Source organism: Gadus macrocephalus, chromosome 16 (assembly GCF_031168955.1).
Source record: "Gadus macrocephalus chromosome 16, ASM3116895v1".
Lineage (NCBI taxonomy): Eukaryota > Metazoa > Chordata > Actinopteri > Gadiformes > Gadidae > Gadus > Gadus macrocephalus.
This window is the reverse complement of record NC_082397.1, coordinates 7,051,038-7,067,739: the sequence shown is the minus strand read 5'-3', so window position 1 is coordinate 7,067,739 and position 16,702 is coordinate 7,051,038. Positions and strand designations below refer to the sequence as shown.

General features: G+C 45.0%; 1 protein-coding gene across 1 annotated transcript; it reads right to left on the bottom strand.

The window, feature by feature from the left end:
* Window positions 1–638: 638 nt before the first annotated feature.
* Window positions 639–16,292, bottom strand: hif1al (hypoxia inducible factor 1 subunit alpha, like). The gene is made up of 15 exons (XM_060075228.1): window positions 16,129–16,292; window positions 9,581–9,771; window positions 9,132–9,289; window positions 8,664–8,748; window positions 7,812–7,927; window positions 7,244–7,398; window positions 6,878–6,984; window positions 6,443–6,590; window positions 4,802–5,097; window positions 4,199–4,395; window positions 3,954–4,025; window positions 3,405–3,583; window positions 2,261–2,372; window positions 1,734–1,854; window positions 639–1,642 (listed from the first exon to the last, which is right to left on the bottom strand). Exons 1-15 carry the CDS (start codon window positions 16,152–16,154, stop codon window positions 1,578–1,580), a joined length of 2,028 nt encoding a protein of 675 aa, XP_059931211.1. The 5' UTR covers window positions 16,155–16,292; the 3' UTR covers window positions 639–1,577.
* Window positions 16,293–16,702: the final 410 nt, after the last annotated feature.

Here is a 16,702-nt window from a genome sequence, read left to right as displayed (position 1 = left end):
CGACTCTGTATACAATTGGGTATCTCCTAAGCTATATAAAACCTATTTTCTTAGTAAAAGTGGACAAAAGAGGAGGCATGCATCACAGGGAATGATTATGAATTATCAATAGGACAGCGACAGTGGCTACTGTTTCAACGGGAAGTTAAAGGGAGAAGTGGAGAACGCCTAAATGTAAATGATCCCTTACAGTCAGATGAATGAATCTCAAGGGGGGGGGGGATCTTGCTCATCAGTGTGTTTCCACATGAAACACACTGACGAGCGAGATAGATTGATGGGAAAGGGGAAAAGTTCACCCGGAAGTGACTATCGCAAGTCCTTAACGAAATGCTGGCGTAAACACAGTTCAGTGACTTGATATTGAGGAAGCAACATGTTTCTGAATGGCTCAATGCTCTCTTCCTATTGACTCCCTGCAGATATAGATCATGTTTGTAGTTTAATAAAAAAAATATATTGCTGTGGACGGCTTGCAGTACTAATATATGACTGACAAATACATCCTCAAAAACGGACAGTTTGATTATATCTGATTGGAATAAATGTGTTTGTAGAAGGTCTGAATACAAAACAAGTTTAAATATTGTGTAGTTGGTGTTTAGGCTATAAATAAAATAAAACACTTAAAAGAAGGCTTAAGAAAAATTATTTTTAATAAACTCATACAGGTGCTACAGGTTAAGATTTGGACTCAAATAAACAAAGAAAGGATCACTCGTACAATCTTTAAAGGTCATGGGTATATAATGGAATCCAATGTCGCACACAAGACATTAACTCCTAAAAGCTCAAATATAGCGGTTTTCTGAAGATATGCAGATGAAATGATAATTTGAAAAACATTTTAAATGCCTCAATTCATTTTATGGGTTGAGCACCACCCGGCTATCCAAGACATACTAAAACAAGTATATCGTCTATCGTCTACATTTATGGCCAAAGTCATACAAAATATAGCTTTAAAACATCCAATTATCTTAGAAAGACTTAAGGTATACAAAAACATATATTTTAAACTATGCCATGATATTTGTCTTTTTATTTGTTTTCAATGATTTTCTGTAAGGTGACGTGATAGAAATGTTATGACTTGTCCATGACTCGAAAGTAAATCCATAATGCAGATTTCTGAGATGTTGAACTGATCCATTTTTGAAGCTCTAACAGAATTGCTTCAAACAGAAGCTGCCCCTTTATAAACTGAAACCTGGTTGAAGCAATCTTCGACCTGATTAATAATTCACAGAGTGAAATGTCTGTAAAATGCGGTTTAAAAGAAAAGAAGGAAAGCTGGCATAAAGGATAGTATTGAAGCGCACCAGCAGAATCAGTTTCACAGCGTTTATAGTGTACGTAGTCTCATGGTCAGGACCGCTAAATCAACCGAAGCAGCTCATGGGTCAACCAAAAACAAAAACAATTTAGAGTTTTTTCGCAGCATTCATTCATTCATTCATTACCATGTTCGAACCCACAATTCCAACGAGAGGAAGAGTCAGGTGGCAGTGGGTCATATGGTTTTGGTTTGTGCGCGTTCAGGCAGAACATTTTATTCTTGATTGACAGGAATCTCATCAAGTCATAGGTGAGAGAGGAGATCGGTCAGGTGGGCGGGACGAAAAGACATCCCTCATCAGAGCTGGTGGAGAGAGAGGGATTAGTTTAAGTGTGTGTGTGTGTGTGTATGTGTGTGTGTGTGTGTGTGTGTGAGTGAGAGTCTCCATGCCTACCTGCTGTGTCACACAGTCCCTGTAAGCCTCCAAAGACTGGATCTCTGTCTGTCAGCAACTGACTCTTCTGGGGGCGGGGCTCCAGATCAAGATCTGATTGGTCAGTGTCATCCAGGCAGTCCTAAAGACGGGAGAAAAAAATGAAATGTCTCCAACTACAGTTGTCCTCCATCTGGATGACATCCCAATGAGTTAAGTGAAGAGTTAAAGGTGACATATTAAATCACCAGGTGTGAGTGTGATTAGCCGTTACAAGCCGTTTTAAAAAAATCGGCGTCTTCTGACATCAAGTGGGCGTGTCCACCTAAATGTGTGACGGATAGAGGAGAAACGTTTGCTACGGTCCACTGGGTAGGCTGGTAGACTGATCTATCCACCACACATCTGGGTGGACACGCCCAGCTGTGATGTCAGAAGAGGCAGATTTTCAAAACGGCTTGTGATGGCTAATCACACTCACACCTGGTGGTATAATATGTCCCCTTTAAGTGAGTTTCAGAAGAGGATGCTCTGTGAGCCCCCCTCACCAGTAGTCTGTGTGTGAAGAGCAGGTCCTGGTCCACAGAGGACGAGTCCCGTCGCTGTCGCTTGTCCTCAACCTCAAACACGGACGAGAGGGTCCTGTCAAGACCGAGGGTCCTGGTGGAGAGAGACAGATACAATGAGGGAGAGAGACACACACAATGAGAGAGAGAGAGGCACACACAATGAGAGATAGAGAGGCACACAGATACAATGAGAGAGAGACACACACACACACAATGAGAGATAGAGACACACACAATGAGAGAGAGAGGCACACAGATACAATGAGGGAGAGAGACACACACAATGAGAGAGAGAGAGGCACACAGATACAATGAGAGACACACACACACAATGAGAGATAGAGACACACACAATGAGAGAGAGAGGCACACAGATACAATGAGAGAGAGACACACACACAATGAGAGAGACACACACAATGAGAGAGAGAGGCACACAGATACAATGAGAGAGAGAGACGCACGCAATGAGAGAGAGAGAGGCACACAGATACAATGAGAGAGAGACACACACAATGAGAGAGAGAGACACACAATGAGAGAGAGAGAGACACAGATACAATGAGAGAGACACAAAATGAGAGAGAGAATCACAGATACAATGAGAGAGAAACAGATACAATGTGTGAGAGAGCTATAGATACAATATGTGGGAGAGGGACACAGATACAATGTGTGTAAGAGAGAGACATATTGATCCGATGTGTGTGAGAGAGACACATCGGAAGTAAAGGGGATAAGTGTGTACGTGTGAGAGAGATGAAATGAAGCCCTTTTCATTGAGCTAGACAGCAGAAATTGTAGCCATAAATGTCGATGATATGCATCATGCACAAGCTTAATATTTCCGGAAAAGTGAGGTTTGTTTTAGTATCTTAGATAGCCAGAGGGGTGTTGCTCAACCATAAAATAACAATGCCAAATATATAAAACTCCAAATATATTTTTTATTTACCATCAGGAAGGATCACACAACTGAAAAAAAGACCCAACGCAAGAGTTCGACATCGACGCAAATGTTAAGAGTTAGGGTTAGGATTAGGTTTCTAAAGTGTTCTTTCGTGGTGCCTGCCTTTGTGTTTTTGTCAGAGAGCCCCCTCTAGTGGAGGGCGGAGACACCTACCGTTTCCTGAGGCTGGTGGCAGCAGATGTGGCGGTGTGCAGTTTGCATGATGAAGAGGAGGAGGAAGACGAGGATGTGAGGTCACAGCCCTCCGGCAAGGCCGTGAGGAATGTGAGCTGGAAGTCGTCGTCCATGGAGATGTAAGGAGCCAACATCTCCAGGTCCATCTCCTCCATGCCCTGAAGAGTGAGAGGGAGAGGGAGAGGGAGAGGGAGAGGGAGAGAGAGAGAGAGAGAGAAATGGGCGAGGGATGAGAGAGAAATGGGCGAGGGATGAGAGAGGGAGATGAAGGGGGTGGGGTACAGAGGGAGAGATGGGGGCAGGGAGAGAGAAGTAAAGGGGGAGGATAGAGGATGTGGAGATGTAGTGAGAGGAAGAGATAAAATGAGGGACGAAGCAGAAGGAGAGGTAGGGAGAGACAGAAGGGACAGAAGGATAGCCAGGCTGGGGTCAATACTTTCTCAGGGAAGTATGTGTGTGTGTGTGTGTGTGTGTGTGTGTGTGTGTGTGTGTGTGTGTGTGTGTGTGTGTGTGTGTGTGTGCGTGTACCTCTTGTGTGTCTTCTGCTGGTTTCTGTCCCTCTTCCTGACAAACTGCAAAGAACCTCTCCACTGACCGACTCTGAACGAGGGCAAGAGGGACACAGAGAACACATTCAACAACGAAAAGAGAGAGAGAGACGACGACATAAACGATTGGAAACCATTCAGAGAAGTATGCCAACAAGCATGGCTCAAAGGCACTTAAACAGTCGTGTCTTTCGATCCATGACGGGATTTGATCTGGCCGCTCACCTCTGGCTCTGGGGAGGGGGCCGCTGCAGACAGTGGTGAGGAAGATGATGATGGTGATGATGATGATGAAGGGTGCGGGGTCAGGATGTCGAAGATGGGCGAGAGCAGCTGCCGCAGCTCTGGGGTGCACAGGTCCTGGGGGCAGTCGGGCAGCGAGGTCGACCCACAGGGGCTGACGAACGACAGCTGCACAAAGTCTGGGGGAGAGAGAGGGGAATACACTCCATAAACGGTGCATCTGGTCTCTGCGTCTCTTCACCCACACTGGGACTGTAGATGGGAGCATGCAGAGGTTCCTAAATAGCTGATTATGGTTCCACGTCGACGCAACGCAAGGGGGTTTACGGACCCATTACGAGCTTGCGGACTCTCTTGCGTCCACCTCAAGGGCATGACGTGTTTTACCTTCCGTCGCTGCAACAGCAAGGGCTGTGATTGGTCCGCATACTAACCCGACGCAGAACCAGCTTTACGACTGCGTCAAAGCGTCTGCGTGGTCCTTGCATCGCGTCTACTGCAGAGGGCCCAGTAGTGCACGGGACAAGCTAGTGCATGTGTCCAGGTAGTGCACGCGAGCAGGTAGTGCACGTGGACAGGGCTCACCTGGGAGTGGCATGATGTCGTCTCCTTCCTGAGGAGTGAGCTGCAGGAGGTCCTCAGAGTTCTCCTTAAGCTTGAGGAAGAGAACCTCCTCATCATCATCGTCATCCTTGCGCTCCTCCTCCTCCTCTTCCTCCTCCTCCTCCTCCTCCTCCTCCTCCTCCTCCTTCTCTTGGTCCCCCAGCACGGTGAGGATGGGCTTGGGGGTGGCAGAGACCTCCGGTCCCGTGTGGGGCTCAGATGGCTGGCTGTAGCGGGTCTGCTCCACAGAGAACACCACGTCTGCCTGCTCCACCACACTGGGAGGGCGGCAGGCAACAGTTAGTAGGCAAAGACCTTTATATATACGAGGCAGACTCAAAGTGCTTCCCATAGAGATATCGGAATAAAAAATACAAAAATAAAAAAATAAAATAAAATAGATAAGTAAAAAATAATGCATTGTAGAAAGTGCACAATAAAATGAAGTAATACAATAAAATACATACGTTAGATAAAATAAAGGCAAAGTTAATAAATGAAAGTGCAATGGATTAAAGATTTGGCTAATGCCGAATTAAAAGTTGTTTTAAAAGTGTTACAATTTAGAATGTTTGTCCGCTATGAAGGTGAAAATCCCCCGCTAGACATTGTACAAAAGTAATGGACCCAGTCAATAGACGTTACAAAACTTCATGACGCACAAAGATTTAAAGTGTGGTGGCAAAGCACGCCACACTTTCGTTATATTTCTTATTTGTATATTTTTTCGGCTTATTTTCTGTAATTATCTCTTATCTATCCAATCCAAACCAATGGCAATTGAGTTATAGGCAAATATGATTATGAAAATGAGCTGCCATTATTCAATCAATCACATGTCCGCTTCAGAGTGGCCAAGGGGCATTTTGCGTCGATAGCTAACTAATTAGCTATTTTTTATAATGAAGTCAATGGGGAAAAGACGCTGACTTCAACCTTCGAAAGGTGAACAACTCCCAGTTCCCAAAGTTGGTACACTATAGACCAGGGGTCACCAACACAGTGCCCGCGGGCACCATGGCCCCGGCAAGGACCACATGAGGCGCCCGCAGGCCTGTTCGAAAAATAGCCCTACTCATTCTTGAACAACTCTTTCCCACCTTTTTCATTGAAGTCATTGTTGATAATTATTGTGAGAAATCATTAACATGACTTAATTAATTGTGTCTTCACATAGATGAGTGTCATTAATCATTAATAGTAATATATAACTAAAGGCAAACTGAGCAAATTTGTTATTTCAGAAGAGTGTATAGAACTGGGTGCCCTTCGTGTGACTCAGTGCCCATGAAGTAGCTCTCAGGTTCAAAAAGGTTGGTGACCCATTCTATAGACACTTTTACAAAATGTAAAGGACCACTTTGAACAAAGGGGGAGCTATAACTCGCCCTCGCAGTTAAACTATCAGCCCCATTATCCATCAGTCCCAAGCCCGCCTCAGAGCGCCCCAGAGACGTTCAACTTGGCGCGCTCACTCTTTATCCTTGCTAGCATTAGCAATAGCATGCTAGCATGCCCTCAGAACACTGCACACAACGAGTCTCATGTCACCAATCGCCTTTTCTTAAAACCATGCATGTGTGACTTCTTTCCTGCTCATGTCAGTGGTGCAGGTGTCCTCACCTGAGGATGAAGTTGAGACAGACGACGGCCTCGGGCTGGGACGTCCTGCTGTTGTAGAGCACCGTGGCCTGGGTTTCTGCCCACACAAAGCCCCCCCTCTTGGCCAGGAAGCGGTACTGACTGGTACACACCTGGCCCTTTGACAGCACTGGACCCGCAGACAGGTAGGACAGACAGGTAGACAGACAGAAGCATATTAGAGATCGAATGGGAGATGTCAGAATTAATTTAAATCATTTTTTAGCTTTAAGGGTATACTTTTACAATACATACTGTATGCATTAATATATTTCACATATAGTATACCACACACACACACACACACACACACACACACACACACACACACACACACACACACACACACACACACACACACACACACACACACACACACACACACACACACACACACACAGCTGTATTGGGACCCACAGGTGTGGAGGCTCCTGTTGACGTGAGCAGAGTCCAAGGCGTGATGGAACTCGTAGGCTGAGCGACCAATCAGATCGTCCGGCTCATATCCGACCAGCTCTGTCACCCTGGGAACAGAATGTAGGAGAGTTAACCCCGACTCACACATGTGTTAATAAGTGTGCATGTGTGTTTGCATACAAGTGTATATATATACAGTATATGAACGTACGTGCGCGCGCGCGCGTGTGTGTGTGTGTGTGTGTGGGGTTGTCTGTGTGTGCGTGCGTGCGTGCGTGTGTGCATGTGCGTGTGTGTGCGTGGGGTTGTCTGTGTGTGCGTGCGTGTGTGCGTGCGTGCGCGTGCGTGTGTGTGCGTGAGACCCACCGGCCCTCGCAGTGTGTGAAGCGCAGGTCCATGGAGTGGCGGGTGATGAAGGTGCTGCTGTCCAGGGGGAACTCCACGCTGGAGGGGTGAGGGACGGGCTCACACAGCAGGGTGGTGGAGCCACACGCACCCACGTAGCCCGTACAGTGGAGCACCTGGAGGGGGGAGGCAGAGGGAGGGAGGGGGGAGGGAGAGGGAGAGATGGACAGGTACAAAGAGAAAGAGAGAGTTGTCAAGGTATTTTCAAGAGTGAATTGTTTGGTGTGTGTGTGTGTGTGTGTGTGTGTGTGTGTGTGGTTGTCTGTGTGTGTGTGTGTGTGTGTGTGTGTGTGTGGTTGTGTGTGTGTATGGTTGTGTGTGTGTGTGTGTGCATGGTTGTGTGTGTGTGTGTGTGTGTGTGTGTGTGTGTGTGTGTGTGTGTGTGTGTGTGTGTGTGTGCATGTGGGGTTGTCTGTGTCTGTGTCTGTGTGTGTGTGTGTGTGTGTGTGTGTGTGTGTGTGTGTGTGTGTGTGTGTGTGTGTGTGTGTGTGTGTGTGTGTGTGTGTGTGTGTCTCTCTCTCTCCATCACCTTCCAGGTAGCTGACTTGATGTTGACGGTGCGCCCCCTGCTGGTCAGTGTGCTCTTCACACGCAGGAAGAAGTTCAACGCCCTCCACTGGTCTGAGTCCGCCCTCTTCCGCCCACCTGCCAAACCGTGAGAGTGTCCTCAAAAGGGACGTTGTTGAAGCCGCGACCCACCCTGACATATCGGGCCATACTTTATTCATATACGTTGTTTATGGACTGCAGGTCGGAATCTAACCTGGTTGCTTCCAGGTGTACTGCCTACCTGGTTAGCCACTCATCTGTAAGCCAAAACAGAACCCCTTACATTGAAACAATGTAATACTGTTTCCTGGCTTTAAGACACCCTATCATGATACCAAGTTTTATCGAGTACAGTGAACAATAAAGTCAGTCCCTCCAGAAAAACGTGATTTTGCGATCGCATAATTCAACGCATTATCAGCCAAAGTCTGCATATTCATGCGGGGGCCGCATTTTTTCAAATATATGCCGCACTTTCACCGCATAAATTGCCGATTCTGATTCCTCCGATTCCGGGGCTTGCATAACTTCATAACTTCATTTTTGGCCGCAACAATCCCAAATATACGCTGCATTTTTATGGAGGGATTGTAAAGTAGAGAGCTTTTAATGTGTAATTTATCAGACGCTTTTACCCAAAGCCATTTACTATGTAGGAATCCAATGTTCTACATATTATAAATTAGTCAGTCAGGTGTTAGGCTGGGTCACACTGAAGAACATTACAGAAACACTGGGGACATTTGGGGAGCCGAACCCAGTACCAAGGACCTGGGTGTCAACGCGCTAGCCACTAACGAAAAAATAACTGGTTGGGGATGGAGGATCTCACCTGGTCTCGCTGTCAGCAGGTCTCTGAGCTCCTCCAGGTCACATGGGTGGACAAAGTCATACACACTCTGGCCCAGTAACTCCAGCTACAAACACACACACACAGGAACATATTTTCACAAACACAATCATTTTCATGACCACCATCCTCATTGCCCCCATCCTCTTCCTAATCATCTGTTAGCAGGAAGTCCCTGTGTGATGTCATGTGTTTACAGGAAGTAACTGTGATGTCACGTGTTAGCCGGAGGTAATTGTGTGATGTCATGTGTTAGCAGGAAGTACCTGTGTTATGTCATATGTCAGCAGGAAGTACCTGTGCGATGTCATGTGTTAGCAGGAAGTACCTGTGTGATTTCCTGTGTTTGCAGGAAGTACCTGTGTGATGTCATGTGTTAGCAGGAAGTAACTGTGATGTCACGTGTCAGCAGGAAGTACCTGTGTGATGTCATGTGTTAGCAGGAAGTACCTGTGCGATGCCGATGTGTTTGGAGACGCTGTCGGACACGTAGACCATGTCCCCTTCCTCCGTCAGCACCGTGATGAAACCATCCAGGGCTCTGGGGTAGAACCCGTCCATACAGTCCTCCTCCGCTTCCTCCTTAGGCTCCGCCCCCTCCATCTCCCCTGAGAGTTACATATAAGGATTGTAAACATTTCAGGAAAACCTAAGCCAAACTTGGGATTTTCTTCAAAAAAGGAAGCAACATGAAGGTGTGCTAATTTGAGGCTTCGTCTAGGATATTGCATAATATAATTTTATTTTATTCCATATATTTATTAGTATTATATCGTTATTCAGATTTGATTGACTAAACAGTGGTAGATTGTTATGGCAAGTTAGTGATACAGGATTTGATCTTTTGACTGGACTAGTGTATTGACTGGCAGGTGGAAGTATCCAATGGGATGGCTGACCTGCTCTGAGGAGGCGGTGCATGCGCAGGAAGCTGAGCGTGACCCTCATGATGGCGGCCTTGTCCAGGTGGGCGGAGACTTTGTGTGGGAGGGGCAGCGCGTTGGCGAGCTGGTAGAAGATCTCCGTCTCCTGGCTCCGCCTACACCTGGCCGCATCCCGCGACCGCACCTTCCTCTGGTCCGAGCTGGCCCTGGAGAGGAGAGCGAGGGGAGGAGGGGTGCAACGAGAGAGTAGGTTATTCATCAGATTATAAATGATTTATTGTTTGAGTAAAAACTTGTTCTGTTTAGTTCCTTCAGATCCTAGGAGGAACCATGAAGCACGGGTCTCCTGAAACAAGGTGCCCATTTCACCGTGAAGCACCCCCTCCCTCCAAAACAAGGTGCCCATTTCACCTTGAAGAACCCAGTCTTCTGAAACAAGGTGCCCATTTCACCATGACGCACCCTTCTCCTTCAGAAACAAGGTGCCCATTTCACCGTGACGCAACCTTCTTCTTCAGAAACAAGGTGCCCATTTCACTGTGAAGGTCCTCTCTCCTTCTGAAACAAGGTGCCCATTTTCATAATTGTATTCTTGTTGTTAAAACATTGAACCATTCACTGGTTGTTACGATTAGGGATAGAGTTAAGCGCGCTTATGGCTAGGGTCAGTACTGACATCAGACAGAGGGGGCGGTGTTGAGGGGCTCATTAGAGGTAAATAGCAACAGCTGAGGCAGCAGGTGAGTCAGGAAGTTAGCCTCAGTGGCTTTTGCCAGACAAAGCTCAAAGGTAGATTGTATGTTGGTCTGGGGAGGCGGCTGTCATTTTCTTCAGCACAAGAGGCGTGATAAACGGGCGCAGTTCAAACGACTCTGTACGCAATTGGCTGCTTGCCGTCGCTCCCCTGTCGTCATTGAGTTAAACCAGCCGATAGCGCGCCACGGGGAAAAGCCATCTTGGTGATTGGCTCTCGTAAAAGCGAATAGGAAGCAGGAGGAAATGTATTGCTCCTCTCCAGACCTATCACGGCAGGGCGAATTCAAAATCGCCGGCAGAACGTACTGGGGGTACCAAGTCTATCAGGAAGTGAGAATGAGTGAAGTCTCTGGAGACGTTCTGCCGGTGAGACTCAGAGTGTTAGGACCTAACCCGGACACGCGTTGCTCTTCCCGAAACTTCTAAAAGAGAACTTTTGTTCTCAGGATTCAACGCTGGCCACCTGGTGACGAGGTGCCGGTGCGGCCGCGTGTCACGGAGAGGGATGTTCGCCTTCGGTGGCTTTGGACCTGCGGTGAGTACCTCACACCTAACCCCCGTGATAGGTACGATTACACCCACCCAGGGAAAGTTTAGGGACAAACTTCAAGATCAACGCACCACGTAGGGACAGACATTCCGTCACTAACTTACGGGCTTACTAGCCGGATAAATAACGAGTGCGGTGGGTCTACCGCGTAACACTGGTCTATTCATGAAGAGGGACGAACCGATACATTGGCCAATATCAGGGATATTATATGTGTTGTTTCAATATTGTTAGTTGCAAAATGGACATTAATAACTACAGTAAGAGAGTTTATGTTGATAATATTGTGTCTCACTTATTTCCAAAACCGTTTTTGCTTTTTGTTTCGTTTATGTTATAATCATGATAATCACTGACTCATACCAGTGGAAGGGTATATTGGGCAATATTGCAGCCCTAAGTGAGCTTTGAGTAATCACTGTTTTGATCCATTATCTCTTCACACCATTCATATTGCAGTTAATCCACAATAACGACACAATGCCATGCAGTACCCGTTCTGACCTATAGGGCTCTCACTCCAAGCTTTGGCAAATGACAATTCCAAAGCATTTTTGTCTGAAGGTCTTAACATTAGACAGCAGCTCTTGAGGGAATATCAGTTCTTGAAATAAATAAGATAACGACACTAATGTCAACAGAATTTAAAACCTTCATAATTGTGTGAGAGGGGGAGTTATCTGGAATGTGGTAAAAAAAATAGCACATTCCAAAGCTTAAAGAACAGAATGGGAAAATAAATGGGAAAAAGCCATGATATTTTGTTTCCCGCTGGCCTGTCCTCAAATGGTTGTGTGGGGTTAAATTACTCCCGCTCTCTCCCATTCCGCCCTTTCTCTTCGGCTGTCTCCCTCCATCTCTCCATCTGTCTCTTCCTCTATGAACCTCTCAGCTCCCTCCACATCGCCTTGGTCCCTCTCTCCACCGTCTCTCCCTCATGAAGTGTCTTTTGGATGTAAACAAACACACAGACGTAGAGTACAGACAACTTCTCCCTTTACTGAAAACGACAGCAAAGCACAAACACACGTACAAATGTTCATACCTTCAGGTGTTATGCAACACACTGGGTCAAATATTTGAGTGTGTGTGTGTGTGTGTGTGTGTGTGTGTGTGTGTGTGTGTGTGTGTGTGTGTGTGTGTGTGTGTGTGTGTGTGTGTGTGTGTGTGTGTGTGTGTGTGTGTGTGTGTGTGTGTGAATAAACTTCCAGCCAAGTGATTCCGGCCATGTCCCTCCCATCGAGCGTGCAAATAACAGCCACAAATTATATAAATAACTCTTGTAGCCATAGTGGAACAGAGTGTATAATAATAATAATAATATATTTAATTTGTAGAGCACTTTACATTCAGAAATCTCAAAGTGCTAGAGATTAAGAGAGAGAAAAAATAAATAAAAAAATACATCACATATCTGGTAATACAGGATGTTAGGGCGGGACATAGCGTAGAAGGACTGTGATTGGATCATGTACGATGACAACGAGCAGGCTGTAGGTTAGCCCCTTACAGGATTTATATGAGGGGACAGGAAACATGTTTGGATACTTTCGGTTCAAATGTTTTTTTATTAATTAATTTTCTTAAAACAGAACTTTCTGCAACTACAAACTATTTCGTCAATCATCACCACGTAAAATTTAATCAAACCTCAAACAAGCAACTGCCTTTTTTTAAGATCTTTTCTATAAGTTAAAATGTATTGTTTAGTAATAATACAATCATCAAATTGCTAGTATGAAGTACATCAGTGCCGTTTTCAGTGCAGCCATATCAACTGACTTTTTTTCAAACGGATCCAGAGAGAACAGGAGGATTATGGGAAATGGAACCAGATCTTTGAGAACATGCTGCCAGACGACCATGCGTTCAGGGCGTGGTCCCCTCATCTCCACAAACAAAAATCATTAATCATACAACAAACCATTGATACTCATCATTACTGCCAGAATGGACATTCACTTGGAGCTCAAAATCATTTGTGTGTTTTTGTTTTTGTTTGAGTTTGTGTGTGTGGTTTCTTATTCAGTCTCTCTTTTAAACCTGATTAATAGGGGATTAATAAAGGCCTCAGCCGTGGAAAACACAGGGTAAAATACAATACAATAAAAAATACCAAGTACTAATGAAAACAAAAATAGTCGCTCAAGTAAATGCCAAAGGTGTGGACGAGTTTGTAACAATACGAAGAACAATATGGCCGTTGCATGTTGCTCCTGTCTATTTACAAGCATCAGGGCTTCAAGGTGTGACACCACAGCCCCGCGCCATAATGGGGCTAAAGTGTGCGTGTCCACCCGGGTGCAATGTTTCCATCACGATAAATACCCGTGATTACTGCACAGTAATGTTTCCCAGAGATGAATGCCGATGGGGAAAACCAAAATAAAGCCAGATGTAAGTGGGTGTTAGTGGGGTTTCTATCCAGTGGGAAAGGGGCTTTAGGCTGTACACAAAGTACATAATCCACTGTTCTGATCGGTGGGAGTGTAGCTGATTGGCATGAAGGAGAGCCAATCCAGATAAACCTAGGCCACTGTTGTATCAGTACAGTGTGTTATTCCTAGGTTGCTGTACAGCGCTATATTAGGATTGACATCATCTATTTAAAGAGGACCTTTTAAGATGTAAGATGCTACATACTCTGTTGGAGTGAGGGTGTGGGGGGGGGGGGGGGGGGGGTACTAGAGCGTGCTCGTATTACATCTAAAGGGAGAGAGGGCAATCACAGTTTAACACACACACATACACACACGTACAACACAAAGGGATAACTGACAGCATGGGGATCTGGGAAACTGTTTGGAAACACACACACACACAGACACAGACACAGACACACACACACACACACACACACACACACACACACACACACACACACACAGACACACACACACACACACACACACACACACACAGTGAAACGTCGACTACAATACTGATGAATGAGAGAGAGAGAGACGGATGAAGAGGGAAATACGACCGAAAACAATTGAGAGCAGTGTAAATGGAATAAGCGATGGAGAGAGCGCTACAGAGAGAATGGGAGGCGTACAGAGAGAGAAAAAAGTGTGTGAGATCGAGAGCAATACAGAAGGAGAGATACGGTGAGAGATACTGAAAGAGGGAGAGCGAGAAATAGAATAGAGACACAGAGGGAGAGGGCGATCAAGGGAGAGATCGAGGTATGCAGAGAGAGAGGGAGGTCAAGTGAGAGATGGAGACATGGAGAGATTTTAAATGTTGAAGGGAAACAAAGCTGTGTGTGTGAGGGTGAGTGAGAGAAAGAGAAAGAATGTGAGTGTCCAACAGTGATGTAATGACCATGTAATGACAATTACGGTAAGTAAAAACAGACAGTAACGAAGTGCGCACACACAAATGCACACACAAAAAGGGAACGGCAAAATGTGTGAGCTTTAGGTGATAAGCCAGGAAACAAACAGGGCAGAGAGAGAGAGAGAGAGAGAGAGAGAGAGAGAGAGAGAGAGAGAGAGAGAGAGAGAGAGAGAGAGAGAGAGAGAGAGCAGTATTATAGGTCTGGGTTAGACCAGTAAATCAGCAGAGAGCTGGAACACTGTGTTCTCCAGAACTTCACCTCACCGGAGGGGGCGAGAGAGATAAACGTACAGGGAGAGAAAATGAACGAGGGTGAGAGCGAGAGATTTTAACGATAGATGAACAGGGTATAGGCTCTGAATATATACACCTTGTTATATCAGTGTCTCCTGACACAAAAACACACACATCTAGACCAATCAGAGCAGCAATAAACAGGGGGTAAAACTCACACATGTCACCGGGTAGGGTGACAGGGGAACTGTTAGCTGTTAAGCCATGTTATCTGTAACTGTGAGGCGTGAATGATATGGTAAAGGCCCATCTAACAGTGCCTTGGAGGTGTCCGTAGATGCTCAGCCAGTTAGATAATCTCTGCTGTTGCCTTGACATGCTCTGCATATTTTCACTCCCCCGGGAGTTTGTGCAAACACCAAGCACTGTGGTGAAAACCCTGTTTAATGTAAAATGTTGTCTTATTTGCGCTTATGTCTAATCGGTGTATGTTGTCTTATTTGTGTTTATGTCAAATGTTGTATGTTGTCTTATTTGTGCATATGCCTAACTGTTTTATATATGTCTATCTGTTTGTTGTATAAATCATAAAATAAAAAATGTATCACAAAAAAAAAACACCAAGCACAAGTTTCACATTTACTTCAACCAACGTGCAGGATAACCACAGACTAGACAGTGTTAAAAACATGTGGTTTCTGACTTTTTGGTTTCAAACATCTGTTCCTTTGAAAGGGTTGTTCAATAGTGTATATAAAGGAAATAATATAAATGACTGCTAGGTCCTTATCACACATATTATTATTTATATTATCATTATTTTGACTTCTCTGTGTTAAGAGAAAAGTGCACAATTGAAAGTTAAGGGCAAAGTCTTATCCCCATAAAACAAAATGGCTGATCATTCCTCACTGACCAAAACAAACGGGCAGTCTCCAATTTTTGGCCCAGTCTGCTTTTGACTGCTCTTCGTTGGCAGAGGGTCTCTGTTTGTGTGGGTGCCTATGTGCGCGGTGAATAACACAAAATGAATCATGTCATCAGGCAAAACCTAGACCCGGAAGCCAATCTAAACACAAACATCACAAGTCCTAGGCCCAAAAAAATATGATCTATAATCAACAATTGATATCAGGTCTAGAAAGACCATGCTCTTTAGAACTTTGTTAGAAAGTCCAGCCTCGGTTGCTTTGAAACACGCAAAACGAAAGGCCTTTTAAGTTATAACTTTCACACACCAGAAAATGTTTAAAAACCCAAATACTGACTTAACTACGCATAACAGTTGTTATAACGGTAGTAGATATTCCTTCGAGGAATAAAAATTGGTAGAAAAACAAAACGAAAATAAAAGAAGTCGACTTTAAACAGGGAAGCACTGCCATGAAACAAAAGGCGAATGACACATGTCAGTGGAAGGGCTGTGTAGTCCAACACTGTTTCTTTCCTACACATCGGACACATCGAGGGCGCATCATATATGTATTGCCTGTTAAGCCCTTTGAGACTTTAATCTGTGATTAAGCGCTTTACAAATACAATTGAATTGAACAAGGTCAGTCACAACTAGTCACATTGAGACTACGCGTGTCACAAAGTTGAAGTGAACGGGACAATGCGAGCAGATAAGACAGCGCGAACTCTTCAATACTCAGTCAATAACGTATTTTTAAACTCTTACCGTTTAACTCCGACGGACTCTGACATTTTATCCGATTCCCAAATCGTCAAACCACCGTCTGTGTGTCCTAAACGATCGTTTTATTGTTGTTTATTTCTTACATGCCACGACTGTATCCCGAAGTGATCTTGGCCCCTCCCCTCTTCCGATTGACGTCTTCGTGTGCGCTCGCCTCTTTGTGTTCGAACAGCTTTTACCGTTAATCTTTCTGCATCCCTCTGCTGCCGTCTAGCGGTCGGGAGTAGCTACAGTTTCACGCTGAGAGAAGGTTAAACGGCCACACACTCATGCGATGAGATGGAGTGTGTTTCCATGTGATGAATGATGTTGAGAAAATGATGAAATTAAATGATGTAGTGACGTTGATATACATGTATAGGTCTACATCTTAGGAAAGATTCAAGCATTTGTCTTTTGGTACATGTTTGTGTATCAAGAACATTTAGGTTACTGATGCAAAGTGTCTGTCTACTGAACAGGCAGTTTATTTTTCGAGGTCGAATAATCATGTTGAATAGTAAAACGATTTATTATAGTATTTCAACGGAAAGACAACATTCTTGCGTTGGTGGGG

Excerpts from the sequence above, each read along its gene's own strand:
- hif1al (XM_060075228.1), bottom strand. The coding sequence starts at position 16,154 with ATGTCAGAGTCCGTCGGAGTTAAACG. Across the intron at positions 7,928-8,663 it reads CCTGCTGACAGCGAGACCAG|GTGGGCGGAAGAGGGCGGAC; the intron begins GTGAGATCCTCC and ends ACGGTTTGGCAG. Across the intron at positions 1,855-2,260 it reads TCTTCACACACAGACTACTG|GACTGCCTGGATGACACTGA; the intron begins GTGAGGGGGGCT and ends TCCCGTCTTTAG.